We start from the raw sequence: 18,177 nt of genomic DNA, 5'->3' as shown, positions 1-18,177 counted from the left end.
AGAATTGCAATAAAAACAAACTGTATTTTATGGTCCTAACAATGAAACAGCATTTTGCTTCTTCAAATCTGAATTTTATTGGCCTCAGAGGATTCTGTGTTCCTAAAGATTAGCCTTCCCATGGGAAATAAAAAAAAAAGTCAAAATATTAGTTCCCCTCTCATGAAGTCATTCTTTTGAGCAGGTTTCCTTAGCAGCCTTGCATGGCACAGCTTGTGAAACTGCCTTGCATTTCTTCCCACTTAAGAGTTTTAAAAAATAACTTTGAATTCCAGAAAGACCAAACAGGAATTACTCCAAGCTGGGTTTCCTTTGCAAGCACCCCAAACTGATCTTGCTGCTTAGCCCAAAGCGGCAAAACAAAAACATTTTACTTTAGATTGATGGCCAAATGGCAGAAACATCTAAAAAAAAAAAAAAAAGACTTCAAGCTGCGTCAGCAAAGCAGGATTTTGATTCTTATTCTTGATTAGAGATTCTGTTAGCCAAGATGCTTTGAGTTAGAACAATATACAGTAGCTAGACTTTCAAAGCTTTGGAACCACATTATACATTTGACTTAGTATAAACTCAGTTTGTAGAGTGACCTTTGCCAGCAGTACAAAAATAATGAAGACTTGTTTACCTGTTTCCTAACCGCTCCCTCAGACTACAGCATAAGTGTCATTCATCTCGTTATATTTAGCCAATGCATAAATGTGGTGTCCATGTATATAAGTCAAGACTGTTTTAAAGACTAGTTAGTTAAAAGTAACTTTGCTCAAACTAGAAAGAACTAGACATGGATTGGCACTGAATATGGTGAAGAGAGTTTGCCTTTAAATTAATCTGTTTATCACAGGATGTGTAAACTGGGATTCATCTCCATCTTCCACAATAACTGTGCATCATAAACCCTCAATCTAATATCACTTACAGAATTGTACTGAAAACCAAGCAATTCTAAATTCACACTGGGAAACATGTTTGCTTGTGCTACTGCCATGTTTCAGCTAAAATCCAGTTTTAACAATACACAGAAGCAAATGTCAAACAGCATTTGTGCTATACTGTACTTGACCCTAAGAGACACCACCAAGCAGCAGATAAAAACAGCACAGAAGAAAGAGTCCCAAAACAACTACAGCAAATATTGAAATCTGGTAAGAGTACATTCCTCTTCATTTCACTTAAGAACTGCTTTTGTGAAAGATGACTGTAGCTAGAAGCTGTTTTGTATCAGTTTATTTTATGTTTTTGAACTGATAAAGCAGAACATTCAGATTCCCACCAAATTATACTGTCAAATAATTAACGCTCCATTTAAATGCCTACTTCAAATCTTTCAACATCATTCTGCTATCAAATGCTGAACTAAAAAATAAGTACCTATGAAAACTGAGCCTGAAGGACACTGCTGAAAGATCAAATACAGTTTCTTTATAAAAAGTAGCAGTTCCACAAACAATATTTCTATCAGATAAAAATCTTTCACCCAATTAGTACAGACACAGAAAAAGAGAAGCGATAAAACCAGCATAAGCAGCCACATCTCTGCTTTGTTATTTCCCTATAAGTTCTTTCAATTTGCCCACAGTACCTGTTATCTCCTCATAGCATTTGTGGAGGAACAAAACAAAAGCTCAAGAGCCCAGACAGAATTTCTCCCAGCAAGATCTAGAGGTCCTTTTTAACTCAATGAATATGAATGGCTTTTTTTTTTTTTTTCCTTCCTCTTTTCACCTAGTTCACCATAAAGCTGGTCACTTTTGTATAAACACCTCTCCCCCCCTTCAGTGAACATTTGCCTACATTGTGTACAAGGTTCCTACAATCACAACTGTCCTCACTTTATACTTCTTCAGATACAGAGGATTTATTCCATTTCTTGGGCAAGTTTTCTTACATCACTGAGCTTTATACAAACAAAACAGCAACACCAGCAGTACCTTACCTTGCCAAATTGTAGTTGCTTACATGCCTACACAAACCACAGTCACACCTTTGATTGTGGCACTGGTCCACCTCAAAAAAAACCCCAAACAAATCTTCTGAATTTAGGTTGAGTTCAGCTAATGTACTATTTTGTAAGCATGATTTTAACTATACTATTTCCCCAGTTAAATAAAGCTGTACTCCCTCTTCAAGAAACAGAAAAATACCCACACAGAAAAGCCATTGGAATAAAGATCCAATAGCCGTGCTAAAGGACTACTGGAAGCCAGAGGATCACAATCAAAAAAATCTGTCATGCCCTCCATGAAAATCAAAAAGTGGTAGTATAAAATGATATTAAGATATAAAAGATTAAGATATAATCTTACCATGAAAAAAGTTTGCATACTCTGGTGCAAAGTATAGACTGCGATTTAGAAGTACTAATTATCTCTATATTCCTCAAGGCATAAGTTATTAAACTTGTAAAAATTCACAGGCTCTGTAGAGTTCAAATCTGTTAGACTTTACAACTGAATGTACTGGGTTTGAGTCAATAGAACCTGAAAAAAAGCTTCTGATCTCAATAAATTTTACTGAGCCACCTCTCAGCATAATACAATCTCACAACCTACCTATTCCTTTCTTTAACAAGGAAGGTGCATGAAGTCATTCTGAATCAAGAGAATAAACCAGGAAAGACTGAACATTTGCATTCATCGGCCAGATTATTCTATGATACTAAATTAAATTTAAGGTGAAAGGCTTGTACAACCACAAATATGTACTTTATTCCTGTAGAATTCACTACAATGCCATATTTGGCAGCGGCTGGCCTGTCTTGGAAAGGTTTGGCAAAAAAAATTCGAGACTGCAAGTAAACCTTCCAATGCAAAAAGATTTACTTTAGTACCACTCTCTGGAAAGCCCTTTTCCAATGCAATGCTGACTATGTCCTGGTAGTTCACATGAACAAATAACCTAGTAGGAAAAAAACATATACAAGATGACATACATGTTTCTGTAACAACGGAGCTACAAAAAGCATCATGCTAATATATTAACCTAACTGTCCTGCCTCTATATTAGTGTTTTAGTTTGTATCATGGGGACACTTATTAAGCAAGTTTCCAATTAATCACCCCAACTTAACAGCATTTTGCTACAAACCACGCAGCACAGTTAGAGTAGGCAAACCAAGTTTCTTTTTGATGAAACTAAAGATACACTCTCAGACCATATCTAATGCACTGCCACCACTAATGGGCATTCAGTCCACTGGACTAAATGAGAGCTAGTCTGAAGCTTCTACACACTACATGCATTTCAGGATGATTTGAGCCCTCATTACAATCATTTTGCTCAAAACGTGTTCTATTGGGGTGCACTGCTTGCTAAGATAGATGAGCCAAGAATGGCCAGATTCTTAGCAAACGTAACTGGTAAAGCACATCAGACTCCAGCCAAGATTCCCCACCTCACACTTCCTGAAGATTAGGTCCTTGGCCAATATCATTCAGCCCTCTTCAGTTTGAATTTACTTTATATTTGGCTTTAACACTGTATGGGTTGCATTGAACTCATGATCAAGTGTTAGACCTACTCTTCTCTTCAGCCTTTCTCTCTCCTTCAGCGTCAGTGTGTCAGCCTTGGCAATCACAGGGACAATGTTGACTTTTCCATGAAGAGCCTTCATGAATTCTACATCTAATGGTTTCAGCCTGCCAACAAGTAGAAAAAAATGGAAAAAAAAATGGTGTGTGTGTTTTTTTGTTTGTTTAGTTTTTTTAAGAGACCAAATGTATTAAAAATTATTTATTTCAAGTATCTACATAAATAGTGTTTCCAGAATAAATTAAGTCAGAGCACTTGCTTATCAGCATGGTTGTGTAAAGGTTGAAGTGTAATTAAAATTGTCGCTATAAGATAAATTGGGTATTATAAACTCTTATGTTTCTGGGTGATAAACAACGTAATACTGACTGCTTCAAAACAATATTAAATGCCAAAAAGGGGACAAAGCAGAGGAGAGCATTAATCCCTAAAGACCATTTTAATTGCATTGGCTAACTGACAGTGGGGGAAGTAACTCAGTTAACATCATTAAAGTTAAGTTTCCAGTTCAAGTAATGAACAGGCTTATGAACAAGATATAACGCCCTAAAATACAAGAGCTCAAGAGCTTTTTCTTACCCATGCCCAAAGGGAGAGATGAAGTAAAAACAGCAATGGACTCTGTTGTCTATAATGTGGCGCCTGTTTAGACCGCTCTCATCATGAAGGTATCTTTCAAACTGGTTGTCAATGTACTGGATAATTGTTTTGAAGCTGTGGTATGAGGTGGGGGAAGAAAGAGAGGCATCTTAGATCGGCTTTAAAATAATAAAAAAAAAGAATTATGAAAATATAAGAACAGGAGGAGAATCACACTTCTAAGAACGTTTCTGTTACAAAATTCAACTTCCTAGCACTGTATCTACTACTGAGGAAAAGTATTTTGATAATGCAAAAAGCTATTTTCATAGTAACCACCAAGTATCTATTTATGCCTAGAGCTACTTTCAAGTGTTACTCTGTCCACTGGATAATAAGGTCAAGTGCAAGCTCAGAAAAAAAAAAAGCACTCAGTGCTGAGACAACACAGACAGGAACAGAAGATTGAGGATTTTTCTGCTTTTTTTCTGGGGGTAGGGGGTGAGGATTTGTTTTTAAACCAGCTGACAAATGACATATCCCGGATATCCTCTTGATTTACAACCCTGACCCTAGAGCTAGGTTTCTATAGTTACCTATGAAAATTCTGGTAGTCTAGTCTGTTTGAATTAACTACAAATACATTTGCAAGTCATGCACTATAGCATCACGATTTTTTAAGCTATTTTGGTTACATTACAGAATCCTTTTCTGTTGGCAAAGAAACATAATTCCTACTTAGTTCAAGGCAATTTAAAATATGCGCTACAAAGAAGTGAAGGAACACAAAATTTATACACATAGATTAATCAGATACAAAGAGCAGTGACTAGAGAAAAGAAAACACAATGCGTTACTAAGAAGATTGTTTTACGATATTCCAGAGCATGTAGACACCTGCGAACAACATTAATGTAAAAGGACACTTTATATTAAGTACTGCAGGGGAAGGGAAATGAACACACTGATGAAGATAAGATTAGGCAGATGACTGTGTCATGAACATAACTTAAACTACTTGGGGAAAAACTGAACAGAAAGCTTAACTTGAAAAATAGTATTTCTGTTGATGAGAAAGTGCAAACTTGACTAGAGAAATTTAAGGAGGAAACAGACAAAAGAACATAAAAAAAGAATTAGTAATCTGGAAAACGAACACATAGACTGATTGCAAATACTGTGACAGGCAGTGAAATTCAACCCTGGGCTGCGTGGCTGTAATGAAGATCATGAAAGAAAGTAACCAGAATGATAGAAGAGATCCTGGAGGGAATTCGATTTTCCAAAGTTGAGTGAGCTTTTGAATCTAGGAGGAATAAATCCATAGTAGAATATATATATATATACATACACACACATTTATACCTTTGCAAGATTTGCACCGTTATAAGCCATACTACAGAAGACAACACAGCAAAACATGGAATTTATTCAGTTTTGACCTTAGTGCTGCTCAAGTCTTTAAGGACCTTAAGCATCTTAATACCTAAATATGTTGAAAAAGGACAACATGGTTTATGTTCCTGTTGATCTTAGATACTCTCCTCCTAGCTGGTGAAAGGTAACAAGACTGAAGACCTACAAATATTAGGACAGAAACCAAGCACAAACAATGGGAAAACAACTATCACACACTTCCCTGGCAATGTAATTAGTTTACGTGCAGTTTTCTAGCTCTAACAGCTATAATTTTCCCTATAAATATGGCGTTAGTGTCCTGTACCTCCTGACTTCCGGGAAACACCTGGCTCACACCACTGTGCTATCATTACGTTGGAGATAGCACATCCTGTATTGTAACAGCAAACAACACAACGGTTGCCTTTAAGCCCATTGGGGGAAAATGAACGATATTACCAAGCTGCCAGAAACCACAAAATACAACTTAACATAAACCACTAAAAAAAGAAAGTTAGCAGCAGCCAGAAAGTAGTTATCAAAGAATGACCTGTGACACCGCAACCAAGATGAAATGAGGTATATGATCAGCCACATCTAACAAGTTAATCTGTAGACTGTTTTTGTCAACCATCTTTTTGATGCCAGATTTGATCCCAAATCTGTGCATGAAGCAATTTTTTTTTCATCCCCTCCTTAGATCCTTTTTCTTCTGTCTGATGAAAGATGTTACTTTAAGGACATACTTTTCTCATGATCCCAATGTCCTTATGCACGGAAGAGCCATTCTATGCTTCAAACTTCGCGCCACAAAGAATTTTGCTGTTCTCCAAACACATGCCTAAGCTGATGCCAAGAGCAATCCTAGGTGTAGTTTGATTCTAGAATACAGAACTCCAGCTAGCACTAAAGCTTCACACAGAATCTAAACAATTACCACTACGGTTAACTGCAGTTATCATCTACCTCTTCTTACAGGCTATTTTAAGTACAACAGCATTTGGAAAACAAAAATTAATCAACTTTATAGATTTAGTACAACACATTCTCTAACAACTCATTTACCAGTCCAACATTGTTATTCTTCCAAGCAGGGAGACCCACTGGCCAAACTCCTGACAACACATAATCCTTACTAGCACTTCTTCTGTGATAGAAAATACATAAAATTGACCCCCAGCTCCCATCCTTGAAAGTCAAACTCTAAAATTAAGCCCCTTCATCAACACAAAGACAGACATCAAAAGCCATTAGGAAGCCTGCTCAGGATGAAGATACTTGAAACAGGACCAGTGATTGCTGCTTCCTAGAGACATCGTGTCAGTTCGATTTACCTCTGTTCAAAACTAACCTTAGTAAAATTCATCACTCTGGAAAACAGTTAGTCTGCACAAATTGCAGCTTTCCCCCAAAAAAGTGCTTTATAAAACTTGGATCGAGAGCAGCACCATCTACTTGTTAACCATAATTGCAGTAAATGCTCCTGAACACAAACATAAATTCAAGAACACGAACTTGCTACTTCCTCTGAACTAACAAGGAAGGAAGGTACTTGAAGTGGGTTAGTCTTGACTACAGTTTTAAACAAAGAGTCTATCCATCGAAGTCCCTATGACATCCTGTAAAGACTAACAGACTCCGTCAAAATGACGCTCCTCATGGCTCAAAGTCTTTTATGTGACATAAGAAAATGAGACTAGACACAGACAATTAAAATTAACTGCATCTTTTTATTTTGTAGTATGTAAGTACTATTTGTTCCCGTACTGTATTTTGATGATTAATATTTGTCACAGAAAATGAAGTATAAACCAGTAAATTGTTCTACTGGTCTGAATCATCATGGAATGAGTCTATTTAGCAAGCCTCTAAAAAGAAAGGGGAAAAATCTGAACACGTAGGTCTCTAAGAAACATCTTAACAGAATAAACAAAGGGCATTAGAACACAATCAACAGGAAGAGCTCTACGTAACACAATACATGGGCTGCAGAGCTCTTAGCTCCAGCGGAAGGAAGCTCTAGTCAACAGTGAACAAAATAAGCAAGACCATGCTGCAGTCCAGAAAGATGCCTTAGTGTTATTCTAAAAGTTCAATTATTTTTAACTTAATAAAGTAAGAAAAGTGGGAGGAAAAGAAAAATCCCCCTACAGCTTCAGTTTCAAACTCTCATTTAGTATATTATGTAACTTCACTGCCTTTACTTTTGCTGTTTCTACAGTACACCATAGAAAGAAAAAACACATCTGATAAGGTTCTTCAGAATGTGCCAGATAACACAGCATTCTGTCAAGAAAAAATTACAAAACATTCTATTAGCATTACAGATGTTTATTTTATCAGCTATTTGCCTCCTTCCTGATCTTCAACTTACAGTGAAGAACTCAAATCAACCAGTATTAGCTTTATGCTCCCTTTGTCTGCACAGGGACTCTTTGTTTGCCTTAGGACTGCTACCACCACCACAAAAAACTGTCAATAAAAATCAATGGCTAAGCAAAATAAATATTATTAGCACTTCTTAAAAGACAACCAAATGGAAATTCAAAGTTTAGCTTCTAGCTGCACTGGAATAATTCAGGCATCCTAGTAAGCACATTAATATATCTCATCTTTATTTGAAAAAGGTTATCACAAGATCAGTTTTCCACAGTTAAAGTGCATGAGGACAATGATTTGGAAATTACATTTATGAACAAACTTATTAATTCTAATTTTGTTACAAACCGCCCAGTTCCTTCATAGCTATTTTACGATTTTCTTTCTCATGATCTTTATGCTAAAGCAATTACATTTGTTGTCCAGTATATTTGCAGACAATTATTTCAGCCATTAAAGATCATCAGTGATATTTAGGTCAGAGAGAGCTAACTAGTAACTGATCATAAAAAAAAAAATGCAGTTATATCCAAATTGCTAGTAGTACATATAAAGCACAGGGAATGAAAAGTACAGTCTTAAAATATGGAAACTGGATGGGGCAGAGACACAGAAAGACAAACAAAAAAATTCCCTCCACCAGAATTCTGCCCTATGAGAGCAGCTATGGAGACAAAAAGTTGACTACAGTTGTCACAGAGAACCTTACTGGAGGAAAGGCCATTAATTTTGAGGGAGAATCACAGACAGCCTAGAGAACACTAGCCAAACCTTTTGGAAACATAAAAAGGTTGTTAGAAAATTATTACTTTGTACAACTTCCTGTTTCACAGTTTTACTAGAGATGTGTATTTTAGGCAACAAAAATTATAAGAGAAACTTGATTTGAAAACTCACACGAACTAAATGATCATGCCACTGATGATATGAAGATGAGCACCCAGAATGCTGAAGTACTTAAAAATTGTGTTTAACTGCAAGGACTCAGAAAAGACCCTCTACCATGAATTCAAGATAACGTTCAATTAATGTTAAGAATAAAAAAACCTGTTGCTTCCTTTTAGTACATCAAAGTTATCTAAAGATCACCAGCTGAATCACTTAAGTTCAGAGAGACAGATACACTAGAGCAGTGTTTGCATAAGACAGAAACTCTATCAAGCAAAGCAGTATCTACACACATACCAGTCCTGGCTGTTAATGGCATCTCCATATCCTGGTGTGTCAACTACCGTTAAACGCAGTTTCACCCCTCGCTCCTCTATCTCTACGGTAGAAGCTTCGATTTGAACTGTTCTCTCTATTTTCTCTAAAATAAAAAAAAACATTTTGATTGTTATTATGCCCATCAGTTGTTGCAGAAACCCCTGCAGGAGAGAGCAACAGAAGAGAAAATGCAAGCTGAAGTATATTGTAACCTACATGACATAAAATACTTTAAAGAAAAAGCCAAGCTAGCTAGTCAAAATTTACCACCACATTTTTGTAAATAAACAAGAAGCAATGAACTAAAAAAAAAAGGGGATTTACTCATGACAATATGCAAAAATAAAATTATAGTACTCAGAAGCATGCTAGATTCTTTGTCAAAAGTGTTTACACCTCTAACCACTATTTAAGGCATGACAGGCAAAAAAACATAAGAGGAAATGGGGATTAGAGCAAACCCACATTTAGGTATATTGACACCTAAAAGGTTTGGGGGGGGGGGGGTTGTTGGTTTGTTTTTTGTTTATAACAATTGACGAAGAAACAACAAAAGCTGAGTTTCTGAAAGGAAATATAAATGAGAAAATGACAGCTCAAAAAAATATAATTTGGAGGGTTAAAATACATCTAGACAGCATGAAGAAAGGGTCTCGTGTGAAGTTATCATCAGAATGAAGCAACGTTAACTGAAAGAACATGAGATTTCATAGGGTATGTGCTGGAGGAACTGCAAAACCACATTTACCTGCAGCTCCAGGAATATAACGTTCTGGATAAAGATCAGTCAGGAACAGACTGTTAATTAAAGTGGATTTTCCCAAGCCAGACTCGCCTACAAACAAAATAATTCAGGTTATTAAGTATGTACAACTTTTACTCCAGGCTTTTTAAAACACCTCCTCTTTCCCCAAGCCCACATTATGGAGGAAAAATAATTTGTTCATCAGGATCACACCTTACTTTTTGAGATAAAAACATCAAAGGTTCAGCTAAGCACTTTAAAAACACAGGAAAAACAAGCCTCCAGTGTTTTTATAAATGTTACATGAAAATGCTAAGTTTACTGTAACAGATTTCATAATAAAAGCTGAAAGGTCATACAGCACTGACTATAGATCTAGAGATAGCTAGATTACTTCAGGGAAATAAAAGCTTTTTTTTTTTCCCCCATTTAAACTTACAAAATCAGGAGCTGTAACTCTCCTGTTGAAAATTTCTGACAGCTTTAAGGTTTTCCTAAGCTAGAAATTGAACATGGAACACTGTTAGGAGGAAGAATGAATAAAGCAATCCCAAACAGTTGAGCTTTGCACCCTTATAGTTAGAATACATATGTCCTATGAAACATGAAACAGAAAATCATGAGAAAATTATTCAAAATTCACCTAAGAAGTTGCATAGTTCTAGAACTTCAGATCATATGAATTTTGTCCTACATCAAAATAATAAAGTTAAGCCTATAAATGCAATTACTAAATCTGAATTTCAAAAAGTCACTTTTTTCCTAACCCAACGAATCAAAGGAGTCAGCATTTAGAAGAACTGGCCATGTTATTTTAGATGCTACTAACCTAATCTTAGAGATAGTGAAGGTATCTGTATTTATCATCACAAACTACATCAAATAAAAAAACTCTACACTTATCACAAATTACCTATTTATTTTACAGATGTTGCTGAATGCTCTGTCACCAAATAATCCCAAATGGTACTACAGAGCACAGAGAATAAGAAGGAAGCGTTATGCATCTCTTATTTCCATTTTTCAATAACATGCAATTCCAAGGTTAACTACTACAAAAAGGTGATAGTACTGTGGACTCTTGCTTGCACTTGTATAACATTAAACTGATTCAATGCAAGTATAATTCAACATGTCACTTACAACAGCTTTGAGCCTAAAGGCCTTCCCATCAATAACTCCTACAGGTGCTCATTCACAGAACAGGCAAATTAAAAGTTTAGTTATAATACCAGAGTAAGTCAGTATAGAACAGCAGAAAACAGAAGAATAGCATCACCATTTCAACAGCAAGATATTCACCATGTGCATTCACGCCTTCAGTTGTGGAAATGGGAGTCAAAGAAAGATTAAGCAACTATTGCTACCATCTGACAATGAGTCAGGAATACAAGAATGTCCTGTTGGCTCAAAATCACCATCTTTAATCACTACAAATACTCCCTCCTACGAAACATGACAAAATAGTAAGATATTTAATTAGAGAGCATATAGACGTTCAAAACTTTTTCTTCTGTGTAACAGGCAATTGTTAAGTAGGAAGACATATATGTCTATGTGAAAGAAATTTTTGTTGTTGTTGTTTAACAGTCAAAAATACTTAAACAAGTCACTTACCAACTACCATCAGTGTGAATTCAAAGCCCTTCTTCACAGATTTCCTGTGAACCTGGTTGGGCAGATTAGCAAATCCCACATAGCCTGCCGAGTCAGAAAACTGACAAGAAAACAAAAGTTTAGTATAAATGAGATCCCCTTCCCCCTAAAAAGTTGAAACAGAGTTCAGCTGATTCTATACAATAAAGTGCAGAGGTATATAAAACACATGGAAAAATAGAGAATGAATAAATTTTTTGCTGCTATAGCAAGGCAGACCTTGAAACAGGTCCATTTACCAAGCAGTCTGATATCAATAGAAATCTGCTAAATACCTTGAGCTACACATAAACAAAAGTCTCCTCTTGGATTAAAAAAAAAAAATCTGCAAGCTTGCAAGAACACACTATTATTAACATTAAACTGTAAACATAGCTAAAAATACCTAAGATTTTAAGCTAGGGGTCAAAAATATCTGTTCAAATTTGGTATCTGCTTCTATAAAAATCAACAATGCATACACTCACATGCAGAAAAACAAGAACATTGTATAGTAATGCAGAGATTACCAAGACACAATCACGTAGAGATCTATCATCTACTCATTAAACTGTTCACCTATCTTCACAATGTCTTAAGTTGTAACACAAAAGCAGGAAAAAGAAATGTGCCTGACAAACTTATCAAAGAGATTTGGGCTATAAAAAGGGCAGTCTGCTTCAACATCTGTTACCAATTGACTGAAAACCTAATAGGAGTCTAAACAAGAGCTGCAGCCACTTGATTTAGGGACCTATGAGCTAGCTGGAACCAAGTGTTTGCTGCACAGATGAGTTTGTGATGAGAACAGTTTTTATACAATACCATACTTCCAGTGGGGCAGGGGGGGATACAGGGGAAATCACTTAAAAGGCAATTAGTTATTTGCTAACAATCCCTTTAAAACTCACCCAGATGGGCAAAAACATTAGAAATTAAGGTCTGTCAAATGAAATTTCCTTAGGAGAAGGCACCATTCTAAATGTGTAAGCAAACACTGAACGGCTGGCAAATATCCAAAAGCCTATTACTAAAATCACATGCAAGCTCTGTTTCTACTGAACAATGCTTTTTAAAAAACACATCTGAAGCAATAAGGTATCATTTATTCACTATTTTACCACTTCAGTAAAACCACAAGTATTTTAAGAAGATGAATAGGTTCTAAACAAAATTTTGGCTATGCAGCCATCTCTTTACCTTTACTTTTTCACCCGACTGAGACATGTTTTCGTCACTCCAAGTTTCAGACACTGGAAAACAAAATCCATAGTGCATGTTAGCTGACTTGAAGATTACATTCATTTTAATTTCAGACTGGTCAATTGCATATAATAATCACAATTTTATTCTAGTAGAATGAAATGTCACATACTCAAAGATTACCAGAATAAACAAGCCACAATCAAAATGGCTGCTTCTGTGAAGCTATTCACAGGAAAGAAATTACACAGAATTATCAAACCAGCATACCTCATTTAAATACTTAAAAGTTTTAGAACAGAAAGATTCCTTTAAAACTCAAAACACTGAAATTCAGTATCTTTAAACATCTTTCATCTGTCCTGTCTTTAAGGAAGGAAAAGTATCAACTGAAAGCTAATGCTAGGTATGCATGGTACTCCCGACGTAATTTTTCTTTTAAGTTCTCCGATTCTGTAATTAGCTAACAAAACCTGAAATTCATATTCTCGGTTCCAAATCCCCTACACAGAATAGACAAGGAGGACCTTTTTCCTTCAATTTTTACCCTTTCCACTTACGAATTAGATGTTTCTTAAAGACGGTTTACAAATAGGTGAATGTAATCTAACTGTTGTCCAAAAAAATTATATTTGACAATTATGACTACATACAAAAATTCTCCTGAGAACAGGACAGCTATAGGATTTCCAGGTAAAGGTTATAATATTATTTTCAGTCACTTCAAAGCACAATCGCTGAATGTGAACACTACACCAAACATCGCAGAACCTTGGCGCTTGGCTAACCCACGCTGGACATGAAAATTCACCCTGATCTGAAGGCCTATCATAAAGATTTGTTCTTTAGTTTCAGACACCCAGAACAGCTGGGTTTTGGCAAGCCCTTATCTTTTTACTCAAGGATGTTAGTTGTGCTATAGATTAGTTATCACAGCAACAGCGAGGCCCTTTTATTTAGAACAGCCACAGAGCTGCCAGGAAACACAGAAGTGGCAGGAGCACTTCACAGCTTAGTTTGTTGACAACGCAGCTCTTGGCCTGGGAAAGCAGGGAAGTGACCTATGCAGGCACCTGTGTGTTCAGATAGAAATGCTTTCCTGTTGGGTAGCAGGAGTTGTTCTAGCAGGATACAGTCCAGTTTCTGACACCAGCAGTTTGACAGTCAAATCCTAGCAGAAATATACGAACCTTCGGACTAAAGGAAAAGTCGAAGTTGGCATAATTGCAACTTGGAGTTTTAAAGAAAACATGTCTTCAGCTCACATGGCACTTCATTTGCCCTGAAGCAGGCATTTCAAATCCTGGCAGCTGTGCAGACACCAGCCACCCTGTGAGCAAGGAAAGGTTTTGGTTTTTTTTCTCCTCCAACTACTTTTCCCCCATACCCAGTTCATTTGCTTGCTAATGAAAGCCTAATACAGCCATTGCCTGGAAAATAGGGAGGTCCTGATCCTAATCATCTTCTGAAAGCCTCTAATTGGGTATTCCTTAAAACAGCCTGGGAAACATCCCTTAAGAATGGTTTTGAAAAAAACAGGACTTATTTGTCTTTGACCAATATGCAAGGGTTCATTCCAGCTTCCAGCCAACCAATGTTACAGATCCTTAAAGACAGCCACAGCCTCACTGACAGATGTAAATCATTGCTCTGTCCACATCTTGTTTCTACATTTGGAAACTTCTGTCATCACCTTGTCTATAAAATCAGTAACATAATTCAAGAGTTTAGAAAAGTTCATAAATAGTCACTGAGTGCTAATGTAGATAGACCTTCTGGCCCATTTCTCACAGTAATGCCAGATGAGAAGCCACCCAGAGCAACTGCCTATAGTTAAAGGTGAGAAGGGGGAACAATTCAGATTTAAATATGTATGGCAAATTCTCCAATTACTTCTGCTTTAAACTGACAGTATAGTCACATCCATTGTAGCATTACCCAAACTACTGATTAAACAGCAGAAGAGTCAAAATTGTTGTCAACTGATTATGACACATCTGTCATAAAATTAGTCTGTCACCTCATAAAAAGCTAAATTTATAATAAATCATTCCATGAATATAACTGACAAAGCCTGTTTCCAACCGGGCAAACTACATTCACCCTGTGTCTTACTCTGACCAAAAAGCTGCTGTAGCCAAAGCTGCAGGACAGCTGCTCTGATCACATCATGACTGCAGCGCATGCTTAAATGTCTGTGTACAAGCATCCAGTTAGTTATTCCCCACTGCATTTTCTTAGAATAGAAATATTCTAATGAAAAGTTCGATGAACAAAAAAAACCACAAACAAACAAACAAAAAAACCCTGCTGTTCCACAACACCTAAATAAGGCACTGAGGTTCAAATGAAGCCTCAGTTATTCAGCCTCAACACATTTTGCAATTCATAATACTGCCCTCATGAGGCTTCCTAGAAAATTATTCAACCAACCAACTTTCCCCCAATGACCATGAGCTGTCTTCCTGAAGCTTTACCATATCATTACAAATCAAAACCTTAGAAATAGCAAAATAATGTTACACCTTCTTACAGCATCAAATAACTGCAGCACTTACAACATTGCTGACAAGTTATCACTTGTCATTGGACCAGACTACACTATGCATCAAGGGCTGCTGAAATCCTGATGTCCGACTGCATACAACCAATTCAAACATTAAACCAATGTGAAGTTCAGTGTCTGACAACACTCTGGATAGTCCCACATCTGGAAATTGTAACGTTTCATTTTTCATCAATTTTCCATAATAAAATTAAAAAAAAATAACAACTATGGCAAAACGGAGCAAGCCATAGCTGTTCCATTTTCTTTAGATTTTCAAAGGACTATCTGAATTGTTATGAGATAAGCAAAGCAGCACATGCAAAATATTTCAAAGAGAAAGGAATAGACACGATACAATTGCATTAACTTGCAAAAAGCAGCAAAACTTTATTTGTAAACAATTGTTGGCCCGATTTAGCAAGTCTAGCAGAAAAAAGGGACACTATGCTACATTATAGGGGTGTCCAAGTCTGTTTTTGAACAGTGGATAATGTAACAAAGTTTCATTTTGGATCCCAACAAATTCCTATCTTAAACAATGTGCTGTCCAGCAATCAAAGGGAGCAGATTACCACTAAATTCAGTTACAGTTGCCTCCACTACAAATACAGAGGCCTGGAACGTGCCATCCTACTGTCTTCTGGTAAGAACAGTATTCCAGTGAGAGAGAAAGAGAGGGGAAGGAAAATGGGTCATTTCCTTTGTTCCTGTCAGGATGCAAGAAGTAAACTGTTAGGAACAGGCAGACTGGGAGCTTCTTAATAGGAACTAGCACAAAGAAAACGCTATGAAAAACGTACAAAGAGTGTTTCCATATAAGGATATTAAACAACGTTTTAAAATAATTGCTTTAAAGTGACCTTAACAACCACCTCTACAAGCAGAATAGCCCTCTTGATTTATCAAATGAGGTCTCTTTCTTTCCATCGGAGATTATATAACTCTGATACTTTTTAAAAAGTATTTAATAACCTAATAAGGAACCACAGAAAGCAGTAAAGACTTAAGTAGGTTTCCAAGTGCTGGAAATGGTCTCAACAACATTAGCACTCTGAAGCCACATTTTCAGACTTAAAGCAGACAGAGAAACACCAAGAACATGTCAGTAAAATACCAGTAAAATTTGTGGTTTCTCACAAAAAGAGCTACAAAAACCTACAAAGAAATGTCAGAGGCAAGTACTGAGGCACATAATTTTTAAAAAAATGTAACTTCTCCAAGTGTCTTGCATACAGAGAAACAAGGAAGTTACGTGAAAATTAAAAATTTCCTCATTGTATTCCAAACTGGATATAGGCATATTCAAATACAAAGCAGTTAACTTTTATTTTTGGAAGCTTACACTATCATAGTTGTATGAATCACCCAATTCTGTCAAACAACAGCTGGTCCAGCAAAGCCTGTTCTCTGTGTCATGCTTTGTTCGTAGCACGTCCTCACCTCTGCAGTTGGAAACCCCCTCCCAGAGGGTCCCAGGGAGAAGTGTCACTCCCTCTACATCAACAATCCCAGATGATTCCATTTTCCTCATTAGAAACAGATGTTACCAATTGAAGGAATCATCTTTTACACATTAACAATTGAATACATTTCTGCATTACTCTTATTCAGGAAAATGACTATATCGCTTCTACCAAATACAGAATTTAACAGCAAATACAACAACCCAGCTATGGCACTTGCAGGTAGACCAAGCTAAGTGTATGCCATGACTTAATTTTGATAATGCATTTGAACCAGTGACACACCATATAGATTATTACTGGGAATGAACTGCTGTTCATGAAAACTTGTAACGTTTCTGTGACTTAACAGCGCACATATGCACAGCAAAGGGACTAAAGGGACAAAAAGGCAAGCACTAAGCAAGTAAGAGCGAAGAACCATGTATGAAAACTGTTCTTAAAAGGAAAAGGTCTAGAAAAAACAATACATGAATCTAGAGCTCTAATCCTAAATATTTTATTTAAAGTTCCATTTCAATGTTAACATATTACTCTAGACAATTTCCTTTCTTACTGTTATTTCAATCACTACAGGCACATAAATGCACAAAGGAGGCAATGATACCATTCACATTAATGATCAGTTTTAGTGGTTATGTGCTTCCTACACAAGCAGCTTTTGACGGTACTTCCCCAGAGTTACTGTGTCAGAGAAAAAATACTGTAAAACAGACCTGTAAACGTGAAAAGCAGGAGCTTTTTTTTTTTAAATTAAAAAGCTAAACATATTAGCCATGATAACTCGTCAGGAAATAGGCAGCTCTGCCTCACACCCACAAAGCTTAACTATAATTGTGTACATACTGGCAATGCACAGCAAACAGTGATAAGTTAGTACTTTAAATCATTTCCAAATCAGGCTTAAGTCTCATGACACCACAGAGTCTCTAACCTGCATGTGAACACTAAGTTAAGACCTAAAAAACCCAAAAATAAAATAGAGCACTTGCTCGGCCTGTTGCCAAATCAGGTATATGTCGTTCTGTGTAGCAGTGGGCTCTGCGTTTCTCCTGCAGCACCCCCGGTTCCCAGCAGTTGGCCAGGCTGGGTGTTACAATTTTAAAAACATCTGAGGAATGCCCCATGGAGACAGAACTTCCTCTTCCACCCGCGCCCCCCATCTCCGGCTACATTATGCCGGGCAGACCCCAGCAGCACGGAGGCTTCGTCCACATCTCAAAAGTCACGCGTGCCTTGCGTTACACGCAAATAAACGTGCGGGTAGAACGGCCCGCGACCCGACTGCGGGGTGTCGTGGGGTCTGCCCCCATACGCTTCTCCCCTCCTCATACTTCAGCTTCAAAAACCTCGCCCCGGGCAGCGGAGGGAGGCCGGAGCCAGGCCGCTGGGCCCACGCACGGAGCACACCCCGCCGCGGGCGAGTTCCGGGGACCGGGCCGGGGCCGGGGCCGAGCCCGTACCGCTGCCCCGCTGGCAGCTGCGGGCCGGGC

At 37.2% G+C, this 18,177-nt stretch overlaps 1 protein-coding gene across 3 annotated transcripts in view; it reads right to left on the bottom strand.

The window, feature by feature from the left end:
• LOC104840614 (septin-2) overlaps nucleotides 1-18,177 on the bottom strand; it is a 40,404-nt gene that overhangs the window by 21,991 nt on the left and 236 nt on the right. For 2 of the 3 annotated variants that reach the window (XM_010581658.1, XM_010581657.1), the window contains exons 2-7: nucleotides 12,671-12,723; nucleotides 11,453-11,552; nucleotides 9,839-9,925; nucleotides 9,070-9,193; nucleotides 4,108-4,242; nucleotides 3,518-3,635 (exon numbers count right to left, since the gene is read on the bottom strand). In XM_010581658.1, the coding sequence (XP_010579960.1) occupies nucleotides 3,518-3,635; nucleotides 4,108-4,242; nucleotides 9,070-9,193; nucleotides 9,839-9,925; nucleotides 11,453-11,552; nucleotides 12,671-12,697 (591 nt within the window). In that variant the 5' untranslated portion in view covers nucleotides 12,698-12,723. Of the gene's footprint in view, nucleotides 1-3,517; nucleotides 3,636-4,107; nucleotides 4,243-9,069; nucleotides 9,194-9,838; nucleotides 9,926-11,452; nucleotides 11,553-12,670; nucleotides 12,724-13,746; nucleotides 13,807-18,177 lie in introns of those variants that run through there. The other variant, XM_010581659.1, reaches the window with a different exon arrangement.

The sequence above is a fragment of the Haliaeetus leucocephalus genome, unplaced genomic scaffold (genome assembly GCF_000737465.1).
Source record: "Haliaeetus leucocephalus isolate CR32 unplaced genomic scaffold, Haliaeetus_leucocephalus-4.0 Scaffold802, whole genome shotgun sequence".
Taxonomy (NCBI): domain Eukaryota; kingdom Metazoa; phylum Chordata; class Aves; order Accipitriformes; family Accipitridae; genus Haliaeetus; species Haliaeetus leucocephalus.
This window is presented reverse-complemented; position numbering and strand designations above follow the sequence as displayed.